The 23,256-nt window shown below is 41.8% G+C and overlaps 2 protein-coding genes across 2 annotated transcripts; one reads left to right on the forward strand and one right to left on the reverse strand.

Moving 5' to 3' along the window:
- Window positions 1-2,181: 2,181 nt before the first annotated feature.
- Window positions 2,182-13,073, forward strand: LOC108937538 (arachidonate 8S-lipoxygenase-like). The gene is made up of 13 exons (XM_029253520.1): window positions 2,182-2,292; window positions 2,761-2,941; window positions 8,424-8,454; window positions 8,731-8,831; window positions 9,050-9,207; window positions 9,869-10,009; window positions 10,154-10,357; window positions 10,655-10,741; window positions 11,098-11,267; window positions 11,423-11,538; window positions 11,699-11,799; window positions 12,369-12,539; window positions 12,894-13,073. Exons 1-13 carry the CDS (start codon window positions 2,182-2,184, stop codon window positions 13,071-13,073), a joined length of 1,752 nt encoding a protein of 583 aa, XP_029109353.1.
- A 3,047-nt stretch (window positions 13,074-16,120) lies between these two features.
- tmub1 (transmembrane and ubiquitin-like domain containing 1) lies at window positions 16,121-22,789 on the reverse strand. Its single transcript, XM_018757665.2, has 3 exons — window positions 22,636-22,789; window positions 17,874-18,467; window positions 16,121-17,071 (listed from the first exon to the last, which is right to left on the reverse strand). Exons 2-3 carry the CDS (start codon window positions 18,422-18,424, stop codon window positions 16,720-16,722), a joined length of 903 nt encoding a protein of 300 aa, XP_018613181.1. The 5' UTR covers window positions 18,425-18,467; window positions 22,636-22,789; the 3' UTR covers window positions 16,121-16,719.
- Between the last annotated feature and the right edge of the window lie 467 nt (window positions 22,790-23,256).

Below are 23,256 nucleotides of genomic sequence, written 5' to 3' on the forward strand. Positions count from 1 at the left end.
CACTTACTCATGAGCTCTTTCATCAGAGAGGCTATACAATAGCTCATATGTAATACACTTTTACTACTAGCCTACTGATATATTGTTAAAGATAGGCCTACTCAATTATAAACAGACACATCACCTGTTTTTTTTTAAACCCTTCTTATTAACAGAATTTTACAGTTTTTGTACATATTCTTATCTGTAAAGTATGCCATATTATTTTGTGAAATGTAATATGGTTTTTCTCAGTATTAAAAAAAAATCAACCTGACAAAAATGTTATTTTGACACTGTCGTGTTGTAATTTTAACTGTATTGTGTTGCTTTTTGTATTACAAATTTTCTGTGTTAAAGATACAGTAATCTGTAAATTCCACAAGGAAATAAGATGATTTTAACATATTCTTATTGTAGAATTAACAATTGTGTTTGGTTCAGTATTTTACTATATATTACTGTAAATTCAACATTGTTTCTTTTTTGGAGTGTGTTGCAAGCACGCACACACGCGCACACACACACACACACACACACACGCGCGCACACACACACACGCACGCACACACACCATCTGAACTGCTTGTCCCATATGGGGTCACAGGGAGCCAGACCCTAACCTGGCCACAAGGGGAGGGGATACACCCAGGATGGGACACCAGTCTGTCACAGGGCACCCCTAGTGGGACTTGAACCCCAGACCCACCAGAGACCAGGACCTGGTCCAACCCACTGTGCCACCACATCCCCCTGCCTAACAGATGATTGAAAGGAAGCTTACCTGCTAACATTCACCGCTCAAGAGGGATGGTCCCCTGGCCTGTTCCCAACTGTGTTGCCAAACACTTTACCTACCGTTTTATGGGTGTTTCCCGTTTCACAACATGTCTCCCCTATTAACATTTCTGTGGAAAGGGTAATTGTTCATCCTGGGCAGAGAATGTTACCAGGTAAGTTTCTTATTGATGTTTATTGTTTTATTTGAAATTTTATTATTGGCATGGCAGTTTTCAGGATTACTTTGTTACTGAATAAAGATTTTAATTAGTGGAAATGATGAACGGAGAAAATTTTTTACCTGTCGAGTTGGACAGTGTGTGGATCCAGACACCTTTGGTGGGCTGGTAATCCATTCTGATCCGGTTGGGGAAAAAACAAAAGAACAAAAGAGTGAAGTTTGAGGGCTGGGAAGAAGTCTGGCATGTTCCTGGAGGGTTGGTGGGTTGGTACACCCCAAATTAAGCAGAAATTTCCTTGTATTGTTTGAGATTTTATGTGCTGACAAGAACACACACACACCCAGAGTACAAGCCATTTACAGTCAACATCCATCCGTTTTCAGTAACCCCTCGTCCTGATCAGAATCAGGGTGGTACAGAACCAGTCCATCACAGGGTAGCCACACACACAAACACACGCACAGTCACTCACCTATTCGCATACTTCACTTTGCCAGTTCACTTCAACTCCATGTCATTTGACTGTGAGAGGAAACCAGAGCACCTAGGGGAAACCAACACGAACATGGGGAGAACATGCAACTCCACACAGACTGAGCTTGATTCAAATTCAAAGCTCGGAGCTGTGGGGCACCAGCACCAACTACTGTGGCACCTCAAAAAATTATTTAAACATAAGGAACAATTCTGTGTAATTATGTGACTCATAGAGCACAAATGTGATGGAGATTCCCAACAGGCACATTGTATTATGAGCCAAATCTTCAATATTTACCCTATCATACTAATTGTATGAACAGTATTAAGTGCTGTTTCTCTGCAGTAAATATTTATGCCCGCATGAAGCTAAATTAATGCAATGGAAATATTATTTCACTACAACAAAATTAGAAGGTGGTGAACATTGTAGGCAAAAATACAGAGAAAATTATTGACTGAATACTGATTGATACCTGAGAACACTATTATCTGTCAGCTACACTTTCTGAACCCAACCCTCGCTTCTCCCACCAACACTGTGCAACAGGTGGAATGTATCTGGCATGGGTCCAACATGAAGACAAGTACCTGCATGATGGGAGTTGACCCCAACACACCGTCACTTTAATTACAAAATTCCAAAGAAAGAAACTTTTGTTATTTTTCCAAGAAAGTCCTTTTTGCCATTATAAAAGGAGCTGCTCTTATAGCAAAACTTCACATTCGGCGGAAAGACGAAGAACTGCCTACTCTTTGAAACATGAACTTTACAGTGAAAATCACACCAGAGCTGTCTCCTGGTGAAGTGTCAGTTCGACTGTCGGACGGCAACAAGAACTCGGAGGAGATTCTGTATAAGGGAGAAGACACGGTAAGTCTGGGCTGCGTTTATTACTGCTAGGGGGCAGTAGGTGGAGTAGTGTTTAAAGTGATCACCTTGGACTCGAAGGACTCGGGTTTGAATCCTGCTCCCATTGCAGTACCCTTGAGAGAGAGGCTTATTCTAAATTGCTCCACTGAAAACTATTGAGCTGTTTAAATCTATAAATCATTGCAAGATGCTCCAGAGAAACACTTAAGCTAAATTAATAAGTAATAATAATCAAGTTCTATAGAGAAAAAGAATATGCTGTTGTATGTCAACATTTTACCTTTGCTGTTTTTTTGATGAAGTATATTATATGAAAAATTGCTTGCTTGACCCTGACAATAATTTAGCCGATAATTTGAATTAAAATGTGTTGATTTCAGTAACAGTGGTATTTATGATAGTGATTTATATATATGTACACATTGGTATATACACATTATATTAACATCGAGTTTTTCTCTCCCAAAGACAATTAACTTTGACGCTGAACCAACGAAGCTGATCATCCGACTTAAAGCGTCCATCATTAAGCGGATCACCCAGAGCTTTTACTGTAAATACGTCGATGTCACTCGCGATAGGTCCGTTTTCTACTTTCCCGTCTTCCAAAAAATTTCCACTGCAGAGATGACCATAGAGGAAGGCTCAGGTACGAGGAACAGCAATCTGTTTTGTAACAAGAAGAGGACCTCTCACACTCTAGCTCATTTTGACAAATATTTATTTATTTAAATTGCTTTTCCTTTTCGCCTTCTCACCATTTGAAGCATCGGTCGTTTTAAAATCTACTTGCAAAGCATTGTGTGTGTGAGTGTTTAAACACCTTCTTTCAGCTTGAGTACTTTGCTCAGAGTCCCTTAACTTTTCTGAATGTTGAATCAACAGCTATTTGGCCATTGTTTAATAGCTCAACAGCTAAATACATATTTCAGGGTATGTTTTCAAGGTTTTACGATGAAATGCAATGGAAATGCAGTGCAATGCAGTTCCTGTCATACTGTAAGAATAAGAGTAGCCTTGGAACCAACTTTAACTTTAATTAGGTGATTTCCCATAATCTGTAATTGTTATACATTTTCTCTGCTTTCCCTGGTTCTGCTGCTGTTCATTTTGATGTAGAATATGGTTCCTGGAGAGCTCAACATATGCTACTGTTTCTTTGGTCTTAATCACTCCATTAATATAATTAATGTATCAGTTATTCACCCTTAATGACCAGTTGTGGAATGTCAGAGAAGTACAACAGAAAGTGTTGCTGGTCAGCAGTGACACACCTTGTCATCTTACACTATAGGAAAAATCCGTGAGCCAGAAGGTCCAGAGAATGGGGAAGCTGAGCTAAAAGAGGGAGCAATGATAGAATGTAAGTAATGCGTAAACTGTTCATCCCTGTTTTTTCTCTATTAATACAGTATCGCACCTTCTAGGGTGTAAATCAGTGGCTTATTAAAAGTAACAGTAAACCAGCGGAAGTTGTTTTTACTGTTTTTGTGAAGGTGAATTTCATGACTTCTGCCTTAAGTCAAATGTCCTTCTCTTTTTAAAATACTTGCTTTCTTCTTTCCAGTCATACATGATTTTTATCTGCTAGAATTTCACACAAAAGAAAACATATTTCAGGCTTTGTGTACTTGTATGAGAACCACCAGGATTTTGAATATAATATATATTATAAAATATTTTTTAGCTCATTCCCTCCAGTCATTTGAAAGAGCAGCGTTTGGTAAGTATCCATAAGCTGGGTTCTTCCCCACATTGTGACTGTACTGTAACTGAGTCTTTTGAAAGCTACGCTCATCAACTATTTGGTGAAAAATCAGGCTCTGATGCTGTTCATTTTGATGTATCATATAGTTCCTCGGGAGCCCAATATGTTCTACTGTTTCTTTGCTCTTAATTACTCCATTAATGTAATTAATTTAACAGTTATTCACCCTTGATGTCCAGTTAGTTGTGGAATGTCAGAGAAGTACAACAGAAAGTGGTTGTGGTCAGCAGTAACACACCTTGATATCTTACACTGTACAACAGTGCCAGGGCAAGAGGATCCAAAGACGAAAGCTTTGAGAAAAATGAAAAATAAACTGACATGTAAGTGTTGTGTAAACTGTTGATCCCTATTTTTTTCTCTATTAATACAGTATCGTACCTTAAGGGGTGTAAATAAGTGGCTTATTAAAGGTAACAGTAAACCAATGGAAGTTGTTTTTACTGTTTTTGTGAAGGTGGATTTCATGACTTCTCCCTTAAGTCAAATGTCCTTCTCTTTTTAAAATACTTGCTTTCTCATTTCCATTCATACATGATTTTTATCTGGTAGAATTTCATACAAAAGAAAACATATTTCAGATTTGGTGTACTTCTATGAGAACCGTCAGGATTTTAAATACTCTGTATTATAAATATTTTTAGATCCTGTTTATTCCCTCCAGTCACTTCAAAGAGCAGAGTTTGGTAAGTCTCCACAAGCTGGGTTCTTCCCCACATTGTGACTGTACTATAACTGAGTCTTTTGAAAGCTTCGCTCATCAACTATTTAGTGAAAAATCAGGCTCTGATGCTGTTCATTTTGATGTATCATATAGTTCCTCGGGAGCCCAATATGTTCTACTGTTTCTTTGGTCTTAATTAACTCCATTCATATAATTAATTTATCAGTTATTCACCCTTAATGACCAGTTGTGGAATCTCAGAGAAGTACAACAGAAAGTGTTTCTAGTCAGATGATTTTTATCTGCTAGAATTTCACACAAAAGAAAACATATTTCAGGCTTTGTGTACTTGAGAACCACCAGATTTTTAAATATTATATATTATAAAATATTTTGAGATCCTGTTTCCTTCCAGTCACTTCAAAAAGCAAACTTTGGTAAGTATCCACAAGCTGGGTTCTTCCTTAGACTGCCGCCTCGACCATCAGCTGTTTGGTGAAAAATTGGGTTTTTTTGCAGAGGCTTCTGGGGGGGGGGGGGGGGGGGGGTGCAGTGGTGCAGTGGCACAGTGGGTTGGACCAGGTCCTGCTCTCTGGTGGGTCTCGGGTTTGAGTCCCGCTTGGGGTGCCTTGCAACAGACTGATGTCCTGTCCTGGGTGTGTCCCCTCCCCTTTAGCCTTACGCCCTGTGTTGCCGGGTTAGGCTCCGGTTCCCCTTGAACCTCTATGGAACAAACAAGCAGTTAAGCCAGTGTGTGCGTGCAGTGGCTTCTGAATCCCTTCTAAAATTGCTGAATTTTTAAAAATAATTTCCTCTTCACATCCAACAAATCCACAGAAAAACTAGCAATTATGCAATTCACACAAAGAGTACAGTACTATTGTAAAGATGTTTATCTAAAGACACCTGGAACTTTAAATGAAATGCTGCTGAACAGTTTACTCAACAGGTTCTGGCTCAGATTGCAGTGCTTCTCCTGAACTGCCAGTCTTCAGGTTACACGTCCAAGACAGAGGGGATGGGAGATGGGTGTGCAGTATTAATCTTCATTTATGACTCTACTGCTATGATTATTATTATTAATATTAACTAAAATCAAGCTTGGCTACTTGCTGTAAAGGTTCACTCTGCCATGGCCACCCACTGTGTATTCTCCCATCCCTTAATAACACTCGGTCGAAACTTGTATTTCAGGTAAAATGCAAGAGGTGGAAGTGAACACCTACGAACCAGGAAATCTCAATCATAAGTGATCACTCCATCTAATAGCAAAACACTTATTTGTGATATGCATTGCTTTAACAAGCCAGTAATATTCTTCTTGACTAGTAACAACAAGTGACTGCAAATTTCACGCATCACTGACAAAATATCGGTATGGTCAATGGAGTCCGAGTCAATTATTGGTTACTGTGTCATGTGAAGGCAGATGTGCCTTGGCTGATATTACCTATGAAATAAAAATTTGTCTATCAAACAATTTTCGTTCTGAATTCCACTTTAAAGGTTACCCCACCAGCTTTACATTATATTTTTCTCTTAGCTTCTGTCGTCTTTAGCAACAGCGGCAAATTGTTTTTCAAGCAGAACAGAAGTACAGTAGCACACACACTGGCTGAAACTGCTTGTCCTGAGTGGGATCACGGTGAACCGGAGCCCAACCCGGCAACACAGGGTGCAAGGCTGGGGGGGGACACACCCAGGACAGGATGCCAGTCCATCGCAAGGCACCCCAAGCAGGATTCAAACCCTAGACCCGCCAGAGAGCAGGACCCGGCCAAACCTGCTGTGCCACCGCGCACCCCTACAATACCCTTTCATTTGTTTTTTTAATATGGAGTTTGTCCTCCTGAGAGACACGTGTTAATTATCAATATCTGCTTTCTCTTTAGAAAAAAGCAGTCCAACACTGGCGAGAACAGTAAAAACTCAGACACGTAAGTAATGCAACTTCAGAAGAAATAAAATTTTTTGATAGTGATTCATGAAATGTTAACAAAAATTTTTCAAGTTAATTCTTTGATAACGTTTATCAGTGCAGTCAGCTTTTCATAGGGAAGCTCTATACAGTTCTAATTGTAAGTGTGTTTGAAGTCAGTGTCTAAGTGTTCAAGTTCAAGTTCTTTTTATTGTCTTTCCTCTGTATAGCTTGAAAAGAGTGGAAAGGAATGTTGTTTCTCTGGATTCCGTGGTGCAACATAGAACAGGAGTACAGGACAATAAATAGACAGGACGAGTGTTTAAAAACTCATTCATGTCACTCCTGCTTTTCTGCTCCACACTCATGAATCCAAGTGCATTTAAACCTGCTTCGTATTATGACATCTTAAAAACGGAGTCGTACATAATGATCCCAGAGGTGATGGAAGAGATTCTAGATTTTTACAATGGGAGGCACTGTACATGTAACGTAAATTCTATGATCGGTCAGTTTCCTTTTGAGGGTTGGTATCACAGAGACTTTTGTTACTGCATGTTGGACGGACGTGTTCTCCAGGGAACTATTTCTGAACCGTGCCCCTTTCATAATCCGGTCTATTTCAACTGTCCGTGACGTCGCCGAGCCACAGGACAAGTGTCCGCTTAGCAGTGTACAGTGCGTGTGTCCACACACAGCTAGAAGAAAACAGTCAAAATGCGTCTGTCCGTAGAAAGATAAATGAGTGAGTTCTGCCCTCTTCTTATTTTCAGTATCCTTCTCAGCAGACACTGGGGAGAAAAGTCAACCTCTACGTAAGTCAAAACTGAAAAACACTTGATAATATTTTACTGCGTTCTATAATGACGTAAAAAAATCCAACAAATTATATCCGGAATCACATCCTTTGTTGATAAGAAGGTGGTATTTACATCATAACAGTATAATTCTGAAAATGAATGCAGGACTTATACTGATGGAACAGACAAACATGCTGATAATTCTCCCCTTAAAGTCCTCCCAGTAAAAGAAGACAGCACTAAATCTCCATCTGACACTCCATCCAAGCCTTGGGCAAAGAGCATAACTGACATGTTTTTTGCTGTCATTTATTTCCTTCTGTAAGTATGTCTATATTTCTCAGATATTCGGCACAAGAACATTTTACCGAAAGCTACGGGAGCAGTGCTTACCCCAAAGAATTTAGACAGCAGGGTTGGGGCATAAGACTTTAGCTGCTACGTATCTGGATTACTTACTACTCCTATTCTACAAAATGTTTGTCATGTTAAAACATTTAAATATGAAACATTTGATTGTGTAACTCATACAGTCACAACAATTTAATTTTATTGCAGGAATTATGGAAAATTGTTTTCAAAAAAGCTGGCGTAAGTTCCTCATCCTCTTTTTAATATTTAATTTGCTGCTTTGTTTTTCCTCTTTGTTCAGTTTTGGGTTTATGTATTAAAATGAACAGTTATTTTAACGTGAACTCAGATTATGCAACAAGAATAAACATACCCGTACTGCAAAAATATTAAATGCTATATATTTTATTTTTGTTTATAATACTTGTTAAACCTTGATAATATTCTTCAGCTATAATTTTAGAGAAAATTAGGGTGTTACACTTTCAAATACACTTCGGTATGATGGAATTTGCAGTTTTTAAAAATGAATAATTTTATCCTTTTTTGAATATTTAAAAATTTACTGATAAAATACATAACTGATTATGTGAAAAATGGGATCAACCTATCTTGTGTATTTCTCTGCAGAGTTCTCCCTGCACCTAACATACCACACCATGTGATTGGAAAGTATTTCTTTGAGCTTCCGATGGACCTCTGGTTTGGCCCAAGAAAATTTTTGGATCTCATTAGAAATATAGTGGTGGTGTAAGTACAGAGCTGTAGAAGAACTTGCCGTTGATTTCCTCACATCCATTTCTGACACAATTTCCCAGACTGCAGGCGGCACACAGATAGATAGCATTGAACCGAGACAGACATGATCAAGTTAAAGTTCTTCCATTCCTCTAACTGTGAGTATTCTGAATTAATTCAGTTTTTTTCCTTGGAACAGAGGTGTCCAAACTGTGCTGAGAAGAATTCGCAATTTTTGCCGCCCTTGGAGAAAACTTGATGACATCAAAAGAGTGTTTCTATTTCCGAGCAAAAAAGCTGGTAAAAAATACTTCATTATTTTTAATGTCTTCTAACTTATTAATTTATTTATTGTTGTATGATAACAACATAGTCATATTTAAGAACAGTTGTCAAGTTATTGTTTGTGACAAACTGGGATTAATTCTGAATCTGCTCTTAGGACCCAAGTCTTCCGGCCTGTAGCAGAGAACTGATGACTCCCATCCATGTCATTGTACCTCTTTCCTGGTTCTTAGAGTACATCTCCCAACACTGGCAGGAGGATGCTTTCTTCGGTCGTCTGTTTCTTGACGGCTGCAACCCAATAATGATCGAGAGATGCAATGAGATCCCGCAGAAGATTCCAGTCGACAAATTAAAGGCCGTGTATCCTGACATCGAGGAGCTCGTAAAGGTACTATATACCTTATGTACCTACTTACCATACGTATCTCTGGACTGAAACAGCTCTTCTGGCAGGATCTTCATAAAATTAGAATCTTTATAATTTTGGACAGATCGTGTACAGAGAAATTAATAGCCTCCCAGACTGTTTGCTTTTTATGCCTGTATACTGATGGTATTGACTTAGTTACAGTGAAAAGCGCAGACACAAAAGAACTCACTCTCACACACACACACACACACACACACACACACATTTTCGGAACCGCTCGTCCCATACGGGGTCGCGGGGAACCGGAGCCTACCCGGCAACACAGGGCGTAAGGCCGGAGGGGGAGGGGACACACCCAGGACGGCACCCCAAGCGGGACTTGAACCCCAGACCTACTGAAGAGCAGGACCCGGCCCAACCCACTGCGCCACCACGCCCCCTTCACAAAAGAACTGCTGAGTGAAATTTTAAACAGTATCAAGCTCAGAAGAACAACAGAAAGAAAGATTAAATTAAATGCCAAAATCTCAATTGGTCAACGTGGGAAATGTTATGTGATTTTGATAGGATTCACATCTATCCTACCCTCGTAAAAATGTAGGTCTATAGCTCAGATTTGTTTCTGTGTTTGTTGTTTTGTAACAAACACTGTCATGGATGTTTACTCTTCTTTCCTTAGAAAGGTGAAATCTATATAGTTGACTACGAGCTGCTCAATAAAGTCATGGAGGGTGTCATTCATGGACACCAGCAGTATCTGGCCGCACCGATTGTTCTACTGCAGGAGAAAGAGGACGACCTGATGCCCATCGCCATACAGGTAAAGCTCTTCCACAAGTGCCCAGTGCACACTAACCATGGAGACTCTATATGATGAAAGCCAAACTCAGTTCCACAACATATTTTCTTCAGTAATGTGGTGACTCGTTGTTCTGCTGCACCTGGCCACCGTGCCTTTGCACAGCTGAAACAGGATCCTGGGGAGGATAATCCTGTGTTCACACCAAAAGACAAGAAAGAGGCCTGGCTCCTGGCTAAGATCTGGGTCAGGAACTCTGACTTCTATGTGCACGAGTTGGTCTCCCACCTCCTGAGGACTCATCTGCTGGGCGAAGTCTTCTTCTTCTGCACCTACGTGTCATTGTATGACCGTCATCCAATTTTGAGGGTACGGGCAACTTTCATTCACATAACTCTCAGGATGCGAGGCATAGCGGGGATCCATTAAAATTTGCTGTTTTTTATATAAATCAACAAGAATGAAATGCACTAAATTAACTGTGTTCATTTACCTAAAAAAGTTTGTAAGAAAGATTTTACCCATTTGTACCAGCACTTACAATATCTTAGAAGTTGCAGATCATCACTTTAAATGCTCAAGCTCTTTATTATTGGACTAGTTTTCCAAATGAACTAACTTAGTTAAATTTATCATCTGACCGGATTCTGCCATTACGTGTAACAGCTCTTCATGGCAACTGGGAGATATACGCTGCCTTTGAACGTGACGGCCAGATCCACCCTCGTCAGTGATGACGGGTTCTTCATGACGGCAAGTTTTTGGCCTTGGCTCTTATTGTGAAAATACCCTGAACAGCAGGATCATCATAACTTAAAATGGAACATACTGTGTTCCAGTATCAGCTTTTAATATTGAGCACGGTGGTGAGGAACCCAGGTAGTCTCAATTAGTTTTTTTAAGCTATTTTATTTGTAGAGGAGAAAGGTCAGATGTCCTTGTTGTATACATTCATTTGTGATAAAAGTCTGACAAAGTGGGAGAAATTTATTCAAAACCTCATTATAAGCATTACGGTATGTCGCCACCGTGAGCACAAGGAAGTCAAAAATATCAGACATAAAAACATAAAATTGCATTTAACAGTGTCTCATCATCATCCCTCACAGTACACAGGCCTTGGCAAAGATGCCCAGTGGACGGTGCTGCAGAAAGCAAATAAGAACATCACTTACGAGAGCCTCTGCCTGCCTGACGACCTGGAAAGGCGTGGTCTTAAGGACCTGAAGAAGTTTTACTACCGAGATGATGGCTTGGCTCTCTGGGATGCCATACATGAGTGAATACTTTCATCCTCACACGAGCTGCATGTTATTACTGTCCCCGTCGTGCATTCGTTACGTTGCGAGAATGCAACACAACTGTACGATGAGTACATGCCAGAAGAGGCCTTCGTCTTTGTTGCTTTTGTTGACTTTTTCATTTTTTTCCCAGATTCCTTGAAGCTGTGGTGAACAACATCTACAAAAGTGATGAAGATTTATGCAACGACTCTGTTCTTAAGAATCTCTTCTGGAATATCTATGAATTTGGATTTGAAGAAAAACTGGGTATTATAGAACGTATTCTATGTTTTTACTCAGCCAGCTCTCCCTCAACCCTTACTCATGCATCTCATCACTCATGCAGGTTTTCCTGTACATTTTTTCTGCCTTCTTCAGTTAATTGATTATATTTGTGCTGAGCTTCTTCTTGTCCTCCATGAATCAGATTTCCCAAAAGAAGTAAAGACCAGAGAAGAGGCTGTCAAGTATCTCACCATGATCATGTTCACCTGCTCAGCCCAGCATGCCGCTGTGAACCATGGCCAGGTAATGTACCCTTATTCAGCCCAGCGCAATTTATTTTCATAGAGCTCTCTTCTCACCAGGGTGATGCATTGAAAATAGTTGAAGCAGTAGTGCGGCAGAGAAGGGACTAGAACAATGCAGAGATCCGTTCATACATGTAATAGACACAGATAACTATTTGGATCAGCCGGCTGGCGACAGTGGAGATGAAAACAAAAAAACTTTCAGATACAAAGAAGGGGAGAAAAATAAACTTCTGGAGATCCAAGTAGCAGTGGCTGTCTACCTCTCTTGGACGTCCTAATGTTGTCCCAGGGGACCTGTTTAGATATGGCAAATATAATGAACAAAATGTCCATCAAGGTAGAACTAAAGTCTAAGAATGCTGAAGCTGTTGTCCAGGCTCACTGCGGCCAATTCTTTGGTTAGTGATAACAGTCAGGGGTCCCTGACCATTGAACCTTGCGGTTGTTGTTAATGAGACCATTGCATCCAGTACACTTACTATCGTATCATAAATACTGAAATAACCCTTCAGGAAGTTCAGGCTAAGCACTATCAAAGAAGTATTTACTTTTCTCTTTGCACAGTATGATATTTATGCATGGATGCCAAATGGGCCTACAACAATGCGGCAGCCCCCACCAAAGTATAAGGACCAGGTGACCGAGAAGTACATCATGAACACACTGCCACTCCTGGACACAACATTGGAGGCCATGTTAATTTCACGGTTACTCAGTCACGTTCCCAAAGACTTTGTAAGTGGATACAGTTGTTTTCATTGTTTTGATGGATAGTCTGTTCAGTGATCACTGTAGTGCGAAGATTCAGGAAACTCTTCTGTCATAGTAGCCTACATATACGGCATTGTCAGCACATGTGACCTATGTATTTTCAATGTAATGTTATTTTCCAAATATTTTTCCACAAGTCTGAGAAGGCCATGAATGTTGTATGAAATATTGTATAGGACAGGTCATATCCGGTGTGTGTATACATATGAGTGTGCGTGTGTGTGTATATGTAAAGAGAGAGACCGATTCTTGATATGCATTGCTGTCAGTTCCGCATTAGCTGATCAACTAATGGAATCGTTTTCATGGATCTGACAGGTGCCCCTGGGGCAGTATGCAGATCATGTTGCCAACGACCCACACATGAGGGAGCCGGTCAAGAAGTTCCGAAACAAGCTGAAGGCCATTGGAGCCACAATTGAAAAACGTGCAGCTGACCAGGAATTCCCCTACATGTATCTACACCCAGATCACATGGAGAACAGCATTGCTATCTGAAAGACGGGGCCATGTTTCGTGCTTTAATTTTTGTTACTTTTGAGGGAAGCTTTCACTATTTTCATTTTTTCACCTGTACTTCCCGCTGATATTATTCATGCTAATTACTTAACTTGTTTACTCTCTTAGGGTAATTCTAGGTGATTTTCATATTGTAGCCACAGAATTGATATATCCTGCATAATTTGTGTTATATTATATTCCTTATATCTACGAGTGTCCCAGCGAAGAGCTATTCATTTACTTTTATGTTCATTATCAAGTTCTGCCAGCATTCAGAAATTCCTTTTATATGCTACATTTCTCAGACTTGCATAATTATTTGCTCGTACTTAGACCACCAGAGTTTCTTTTCACCCTTCCCTTGTAGTTGAGTGGTTTTTTGTTTCTTCTCCTCCTACGGCAGGTGGCTTAGCGTCTTGCTCTCCACGTTTGTTTCATTATACAACCATTGAACTGCGCTGCAATCACGCACAGCGCTCTGTGTCACTCCAGGGAGGAGAGAGCGCTATAAAAAGTAAATTGAATTTCTTCCCCACATACCCCATGAAGAAGTTGAAATTGCCAGAGAACTTCCAATTAGGGTAACAACACACTGTAGACAAAATCACACACACTGATGTTGACTATATGCTCTGAACATTCGTTGGATATTTGCAGACATCCCTACTTTGTGCGCACACAAAGGCTGAATTTTATCGTGTTTCATCCACAAGGGCTGTCCATTTTGTGGTGTCTTTTTGGGTTTCCCCCTCCAACAGCCTTGGATTTGGAGTCACACCTGTCCATCAATGTCAGTCAAGGAGTGATGTAGAGGATTTGCTGAACCGGGAAGGCGAGACTTCCCATGGGTTGAAAACCAACTTTCTGGAGGCCATTGGAGAGTTTTTGTGTGATTTCAACAGTGCTCTTTGTTTTGACTGTTATTGCTGGTACCTTGATATTTTTTTTTTGCTTCTTTCTTTGTATCACTTTTACACTGCTTAGATAGTAGAGTAATTAGGAAGGTGGTGGAAGACTTTGTTTTGGGTTCTGACCCCTTTTTGTTTCTGGGTGGGACTTGGAAAGTGGCTTGTCCACAAGGGTTAGGTTAGTTATGTTCTACTTTGTTTTTGAATAATCTTTTGCATTCTGTTCACATTTGTAAGGTTTGCATGTTGGCTCTTTGTTTATGCGCAACAACAACATACACTCCTGTTTGTGTACACTGTTTGTTGTCTTTTCAATTCATAACTCAGAACTTTGCGCAAAACCTTTTTGTTACACCCCCGGACAACCTTTGGGGTCATAAAAATAATAAAATGGAGGATCATCAATTGATTCAATTTCCAGTTGTTTTGTTGTGACACATGCTACATGCTTGAAAGTATGTGAGCCCTAGAGGGGTGGTCATTATTCTTCCATAAAAGAATAAAATCTGTTAAACTTTACATTGTCCGAACTGCACACGTTGTCCGAACCGCTTGTCCCATACGGGGTCGCGGGGAGCCGGAGCCTAACCTGGCAGCACAGGGCGTAAGGCTGGAGGGGGCACACCCAGAAGGGAACACCAGTCCGTCGCAAGGCATCCCAAGCGGGATTCAAACCCCAGACCCACTGGAGAGCAGGACCCGGTCCAACCCACTGCACTCCCCTGTTAAACTTTAGAGTAAACTAAAATGAATAAATGATTGATTGACACACCTGATTCTACTTACCTTCTGGGTCTAATGAAACTTGGGTGTTGCTTATTTTTGCACCTGCACTACTTGCTTGTTTCTACTACACACGATTCCCTCCTAAAGCAACAGATGGAATTGGTCATTACACACCTATTATGTCACATGAGAAAGACTGACTTGTTAACCATTTTGTGGTAAAACTAAAGGAAACAAGGAGTTCATACTTTCACATAGAACTGGCTTCTGCTCCTCTGCCTCCTCCTTTGTCCTGATTTCTCCCCAAATAAAATTAATCACCAATCATGGTTTGTAACAATTCAGTTTCTTTCCTGTACTTTACTGCATGTAAACCACCTCACCCATCTCAAACTGAAAAGGTTTTTTAAACCTTACTGCTGTTTGCATCCAAACAACAGGTCATCTTAGGAGGGGGGGGAGGCAGATATCCCTCAGTTTATTCAGTTTAGGTTCTGTGAAGACCCCAGAAAGCTACTAAGTTCTCTTCAGAACTTTGCTAAATTTTCATCAATGTCTCTTATGGGTGGTTTCTGTGATGCAAAACCGATCCTGCAAAAACAGGACACGAAGGGAACAGGAGGCCAATCTGTTATAGGAATTTATCAACCTAAAACATTAAAATTAAGTTTACTTTAAATTTTATGAAAAAAATTTCATGTCTACAACCTCTTATTCACAACAGCTTGCCACCTGACCACATAAGCATGTGCAACGTTCATAACCATCTGGTTACTTCCAGTTTTCCATTATTATTGATAGGTAATAAAAGCATAAGAATACAGATGAACCTTCATTCATTTGCTAGGTAGATTCTGTAGAAGGGTTGTTTATAACTAAAATAAAAATATACAGCGCAAGACTGAACAATATGAACCCAGAGATTTAAACTCCTATACAACATCAGTGATGACTAAGTGTCAAACATGCCTGACATTTGTCATCATGTGACTGATCACTGATTCAAGATGTAAACACTGTGGAAGCAAGTTGAATCTGGTTCCACATTCCTACTGTTCGATTGCATTTTGCTGACTTTTAAAATTTGTAAAATGGAGGAAGAACCACGGAACCACACACACACACACACACACACACATTTTCTGAACCGCTTGTCCCATACGGGGTCACGGGTAACCGGAGCCTAACCCGGCAACACAGGGCGTAAGGCCGGAGGGGGAGGGGACACACCCAGGACGGGACGCCAGTCCGTCGCAAGGCACCCCAAGCGGGACTCGAACCCCAGACCCACCGGAGAGCAGGACTGTGGTTCAACCCACTGCGCCACCGCACCCCCATACCATGGAACCATCTTTAAGCTTTTATAGCCCCTGTTCAAACAATGTCACAGACACACACAAAACTGAGCAGTAAATAAAAGAATGATTTAATAGATTTGTTTCCAAAGCTTTTTTTCTACACGAAACAGCAGTAATGCCTTCTTCAATCTGAAGCGACAGCAAACGCATAGCCCTGTCTGGAAGCAGGGGGTTAAAGGGGGAAAAAAGTTCCTATGAGTTCCAATAAACACCCAGAATTTGCCTCCTTCCTGACAGGGTTGTCACATACCAAAAACTGGGGGGAGGGGAGAAAAAAAAAAAAAAAAAAAAAACTGTATAGGCACAAACAGTCAAACTGTATCTCTCAAAATACATACACATGTGCATTATATCTATACATTAGAAAATAAACTTTAAAAATATTATAGCATTTATCCATACATGTAATATTTTCCTAAGATGGATGTTTAAGTGAAAATGCATTGTGAATAATTAATAATAAAAAAAAACTGATAACCAAAAAAGGACATCACCCCTGATTTCACCATAATTCACTGTGATTCCTAAGGCTGGCCCTTTCCACAATGCAACAGAAACCGATGCTGAGCAGAGAAACTGCGGTAAGGACAAAAGAGTGAAGTTTCAGGGCCGGGGGAGAAGCCTGGCATGTTCCTGGAGGGGAGGTGGGTTTCATCGGCGGTACACCCCAAATGCCACGAAGCTGAAGAATATGGTGATGCCCACCAGCGAGGCGGTTGCTGGCGCAGTGAAAAACTGCCTGTACTGGATCTGGAAGTACCAGAGCACTGACAGCATGAGCACAAAGAGGGGCACCATGAGGCTGCCAACGTTGAGCGCCACGTTGACCTGGTCAGCGGCCCGTGCCCCGGCCGGCGCCTGTGGCGTGGCGTGCTGGGAGATGTGGCAGTGCAGCACGCAGTTGTCGGTCAGGTTGAGTGAGGCCAGCGTCTGCGTGTCATCGCGTAGGAGCTGGCCCTGGTAGATCAGACGCACCTGGTGCTCCTGGCCTGCAAAGTACATCCTGCAGGGGGCGGCAAAGGAACACACAGGAGAAAAGGTGCGATGAGCAGTCAGCACTTCCTGGAACTCTGCACACATGATCTTAAGTAAACAGAGGTAGGAACTGTCGCTTGCCTTCACACAGGGATGTTTACACGTGTTTAAAAAGATATGGACATTTAAAGGCAAATATCTCACAGATAAATACCTGAAATGTTACACTTCTGATAAGACTGACAGTTTTCTACATCCTGCTATATTAGCGACAGCATGTATTTATGCACACCTTAACCACTATAGTTCACGTTCTAAAAAAAAAAAAAAAAAAAAAATTGTATGGGGGGAACCCTCACTTTTCAGAACTTAAAAGGATCACAACTCAGGTGAAGAGTAACATGTTCACAATCTCATGAAAGTCTATCCTGCTAAATAATGCACCACTGCGATGCTAAAAATACTGTCAAATAATACTATGTATCGTATGTGTGTTTAGGTGCTTGCAACGTGATTGGTTAAACGATACTGTGTGCCACATGATACATTATATATCAAAGCCACAGGCTAAAATTAGCATTATTAATTCATTCATTTCACTGAAGCTTTTCTCCAAAGCATCTTACAATATGAAATTTGTACACTAAGCTACTTAAAATCATAATTTTTGCTTTATACAAGTGCCTTGCTAAAGAGAACTGCAATGAGTGCAGGGATCTGAACAAATCACCTTCTGACTGGCCGTGGGTCATAAGGCAATGGGTCTTAAAAAGACACTACGTTCAAAAACCAGGCCATAGGTGTCTGGAATCCCCTCCCGACAAGCCTACCTTTTGATATAGCCAATTGTGTCCTCGGGCTTCACCTGTGCCACTCTCTCTGTGTCGTTCAGGAACTTGAGGCGCAGCATCATGCTCCTATGGGGGTCGCTGGGGGTCTCACCAAGTGGCAGCTGGCCAGCATGTCTCTCACTGTCAGGAGATTGCTCAGAGGGGCTGGCGGGGGCTCCATGACCAGTCTCTCTGTGACGTAGGCCGTCTCCACCAAACTCTGGCAAGCTCTGATCCCTGCCACCCCTCCATGCCGCGTTGTGCTCCTCCTCACCGGCCTCGCTGAGGGAATCCTCTTTATTCTCCTCCCCCGAGTCTCCCGATACCGGGGTGCTCTCCAAGGGATTTGGATCGGGGCTTGTGCTCTCTTGGACAGGGGTGAACCTGTGCAGGCGGTCAGGAGTGGAGGTGGTGTCCGGGTCAGAGGCAAAAAGCTGCTCGGTACGGTCGATCGTGTGGGTGGAGGCCCAGGCTAGCACCAGGACCAGCACCAGAAAGACCACGCTGAAGAGAACCGTCACCTCGTCCCCCACGCCTTCAATCAGAGCCATCCTGGGGGCGTGTCCCGGACCAAGGCAACTTTCAGGTAGGCACCTGAGGCACAGGAAGAGACAGAACGCAGATGTCAAATGGGGCAGAAGCAGAAAATCCAAAAAAACAGGGAGAGAGAAAAAAGGAATCAGTTGAATTAAATATTAAACAACTTCTAGGCAGTTAAAACACTTTTCATCATCAAAAACTTTCAGTAAAAGCTTAATAATAAACTTGCCACTATTTAGTGGCAGGATATAACTATACTATATTTTAAAAAATACTTTGTAAGGCTCTTTAACATTATTAAGCCACACAAAATAAAACCAATTAAAAATGACAAAATAAAACTATCCCCAAATATCCCTATTCAATGCCGACTCTTGACTGATCCCACAAATATATACGTTTACCTTGTTACTGACCACCAACCCCCAGGAGCACAAAATAAGAGCTGCAACCATCGGGGAAGCAAGGTCAATCAAGGCAGTTCTTCACTCCTGTTCTGTACGTGTGTGTTTTTATGCCAAGAAGTAGCTGGGTGAACGAAACTGTTTGCTTCCCCCACGACAAAAAACAAAATCGCAGAAAATGTTTTGAAATTTCGCAAAACCAGAACCAAATGTTACACACAGAAGGGATCACGCTACATAAAGCCGCTGTGTCACACTACTGACTCATTACACATAATGAGAGATCATCAATTATACAGGTTCGTCTCAAGATTTCCTTGAATGAGCGAATGAGAGGCTATCAGTAAAGCCAGTGGGTCTTTCGCCAAACCTATGCTCAGCCCAAGTTAGGGATGATGAGCCCAGGTCTAAGCAGAGGAAACCCTTACAACTGTGTGAAAGCTTAATGAATGCAAAGCACATGCAAGGACACAGCAGGAGAGATCCAGCCTATTGAGGCCAGAGGAAGAGAGGGTGTAGCTGGGCTCGAGAGGGTGCCAATCTACAGCTGTCACAAAGCAAGCGATTGGCACCCCTGCACCTTCCTCGGATGCCATGAGCGATCCCATAGCGAGACACTGAAGCAGTAGTCCCTGGGAGTAATGGCAAAAGCAACCTGTCACTGCGATCAAACTGGTTTCACCATCATAACACAAAATGTGTTTACAAGAGTCCCAAGGTTAAATAATTTATCTTCCTTTTTACGGCCTCAGACCTCACACCATACAGCAAGTACGGAATAGATGAATGTTGAGCAATCCGCAAGACTCGAATTCTCACAAGTGGCAAGGTAATGCGGATCAGCAATGTTGAAGGTTTAGTATCACTTCCCATGGTACGTTACAGAAGTCGACAAACACTCCTCTCCCGCTGCTCGACCGTTGAGATAAATCCAGTTTGTTCCACGCGAAAGGCTCCATCTCACAGTAATAAATGGTTGCCCTTCGTATACTGCCTCAGCTGAAAGCAATGCAAATATCTTACACAACTGCACATACAGGCTCATGGTTTCAGTGCAGAGCCAATGCAAACAGATGCGCAGTAAATAATGTGACTCTTTCAATCTATTTGGCCAGACCCCCCCCCCCCCCCCCCCCATGTATGCATATCCATAAAATGAAATACTGCAGTGTTTCTAGTATATCAGTAAAGGTCTTGCCATGGGCAATAAATGCAGACCAGCTCTGCAATATAACATCTTAAAAAAACCAACACGAGTTCCTCAGCGGTGAATATTTCCGTTTAGTGTTTAGCAGTGAGGAACGTCCCAATATCAGCAAGTCATCTGAGAAGAAACTTAGCGTTCATTCATATTCCTGACTACTGCAATGGTGATGCCTTCCAAAGCATAGTCTGTGGGCGTTTAAAATAGGTCACTCGTTTTCAATATTAATCTCAAGCTGCCGTAAAAACCAACTAATAACATGAAAACGGTTAGAAAGCTCCGGGGCTGTTGCTGCCACTGCGCAATGAAGCCACGCACTGAATGGCAATCTGGAGAACATAAAAAGGATGTTGAGCAAAGCCTACCCACACAAACCCCACAGATGAGTCTGGGCCTTTCTGAACAGCCTTCAAGAAGCAGAACAGAGCAGGGAGGGAATGCCTTCTGAAGGAAACATGGCTCTCGCCGGTGCCAAGAGGCACCATGTTGCTATAAGCAGCACTGGCTGAAAGGGCGGCCTAAATCCCCTCCTGAAGACCTGCCAAAGGGAAGTGAGTGGTTTGTGTTTAGCAAGTGACCGTGCTCACAGAAAGACCCCTCTGACACAAAAGATGGCAGCAGCTTTCAACCGGGCCCTGGCACCACCGGATGCCAGCTGTCTCCAGCACTGTCTTTACCACATGCCTCAATGTCGAGCTCTCGTACTCCTAAGAATGCAGGTAAACAGGGCCTAATAAAAGAGTGCCAGCAAGCCTTGTGCTCCAGTATGCAATGGAACATCCGGAGTAGACAATCCCAAAGTACTCCTTGGTGACAAACAAAATTAACCGCTCCAGTCTTGCCGTGCAACTTCTCAAACCCCTTTCTGGTTATAATGTTCACCACAAGGCATTAGAGCAGAGGAAATCGATGCCATGCCATGCCCCTAGGCCATCCTATCCTACTGCACTTATGTATAGCTGCACAATGTCTGCGTGCTTACGGTTCTCGGATCACACGGATAACTGGGTGCTGCATCATACCGGGTTAAGTAAATGGCAACAAGAGACTTCAGTGACGAAAACTGAACAAGGTTCCTGGTAGGTGATCCATGCCTAGCAGGTTTCATGATGCTCAGTTGTTTCCACAACATACTGCCACAGGGAGAAATCTTTCCACCTATCTCAAACATTAGTGAATTCACTCATGAACTCACTGTCATTAACAGCTTCTCCAATACACGGTTGCGGTGGTCTGGAGCCTATCCCAGGAGCAGAGAATGTGAAGCAGGGCACACCCTAGGTGTGATGCCAATTCATCGCGGGGCAATTACACACACATTTACATACAGAAAGGGAAATGTGTATGTACCAGTGCACCTGAAACACCTGTGTTCAGACTTTGGGAAGAAACCCAGAGGAAAGCGACACAAACACAAAGAAAACATCCAAATTCCACATGGCCTGAGCAAGGAGTGAGGCACTGGCACAACCTGCTTCTGCACCAGGTGACTCCCAACATTAATGTAGGTCAGCAAAAATTCTTTCTAGTTAATCTTCTCCAGCCATTCAAAGATCTGCAGTAATCTTTGGACAAAGGAGCCACAAAAAGAAAGCAAACAGATAAGTTCAACACCACTCTTGCAGTACTGATGGTTTTATCACTGGATTATGGATAGTTTTCCTCAGCCATCATTCAGACTACTATATATTAACAGTCATTTAATCAAAACTAAGAAACCATAGGAAACTGACAGGTACAGATCACCGGGTAAACATGGTCAGAATTTAAGGAATATAAAGCACTGGCAAGATCTTTAGGAAATTATATCAGGTCTGAAATATAGATTAAACTCGTCAAATCAGACAGTAAATCACAGGAGAAACTCTTTCCCCTGTTTGGTTCCGGAGAGTAAACAGTTTCACAGACTGCGACCTGAATGCAAAAATAAGTAAAAAAAGTCAGCATGCTTCACAAATTCAGGAATATGGCAAGAGACAGACTGCAAACCATATTTCAACTAGTTTCTATATAGACGTACATATTTATCACACAGTAAATTAATAAGTAAACAAATAATTATTAATGATTTGATGAGCATAGGAGAACAACAACCACCTACCCTTGACTGAAGTAGAGGGTTGGGTATACATACACACACACACACACACACACACACACACACACAGTACCTATCCTCTTGTTTATATAAGAGTTATATGAATTTAAAATACGTATGTGAATAAACAAACAACACTCACTCAAGCTGGAGGCCTGGTTCCTCCACAACCTACCCTGTAATTTATTATAACAGGCAGCCCCTCACTCACTGCATCCGTGCAAGAGTCTGAGAGGTTACAAGAGACTACTTTAAAGACTCTTTCCACAGACAAGTGACCTTAATAATGACCACTAGTTGAAATGAAAAGTCACTGTCAGAGTCCAGTTAGCAGTTAGCAGTTAGCTGAGGCAGTTCCCTTCACCTCACAGCTCACACAGACACGCAGCTGCGGCGCTTGAGCGCCCACAAAAGTGGCCCCGCGATGCGTTCAAAGTCGTACCACAGCGACGCGTAGGTGAGCAGCACACATTAATTATATTAGAACCCCACTCTTTAAATCCCAACTCAACTTACTGTCAGTGTTTTGAGCTGCATGGTAAAGAATTGTGTCTTTCCACAGGGCTCCACACTTCCTGACTCCGCGAGCCGTGCCGGAACTGACTCACTCCACTCGAGGGGAATTCTGGGAGATGTAGTTTTACCTGTGCCTCACCCGCGCACTTATTGAATTGGAAACCTGTTATTAAATGCACAGAAAGAACGCGTAATCGGAACAGGCCAGGACGGGGTATGTGGAAAATGACACGTTGATTAAGAAAATCCCACCCTCTTAGTGTAGTGGGCATGTAGAGAGTGTCGGGGAACTAATCTAACTAATCAGTGTTGGGGTATTTCGAGTCCAATATTCACACACTCTGATTTACAGTGTTAAGCTACTTACAATAAATTATTTATCCATGATTGATATAACTGGGTAAGTAGAGGAGCATTTTTATTTTAAGGAAGTACCTTGCTGATGCACCGATGATCATCATGATGTTCATCATCGCTCGAGAGTAGCCTTCTTCATTCGTTTTTTGATACTGAAAGGAGAAACACGAGAAAAACGGCTTTTGTTTCTGAGCACGGACACAAACGACTTGTTTATTAAGTTTCTCTTTTCGTTTGATCATACAAACTAAGTGTAGAAATCAA

This window comes from Scleropages formosus, chromosome 7 (genome assembly GCF_900964775.1).
Source record: "Scleropages formosus chromosome 7, fSclFor1.1, whole genome shotgun sequence".
Taxonomy (NCBI): Eukaryota; Metazoa; Chordata; class Actinopteri; order Osteoglossiformes; family Osteoglossidae; genus Scleropages; species Scleropages formosus.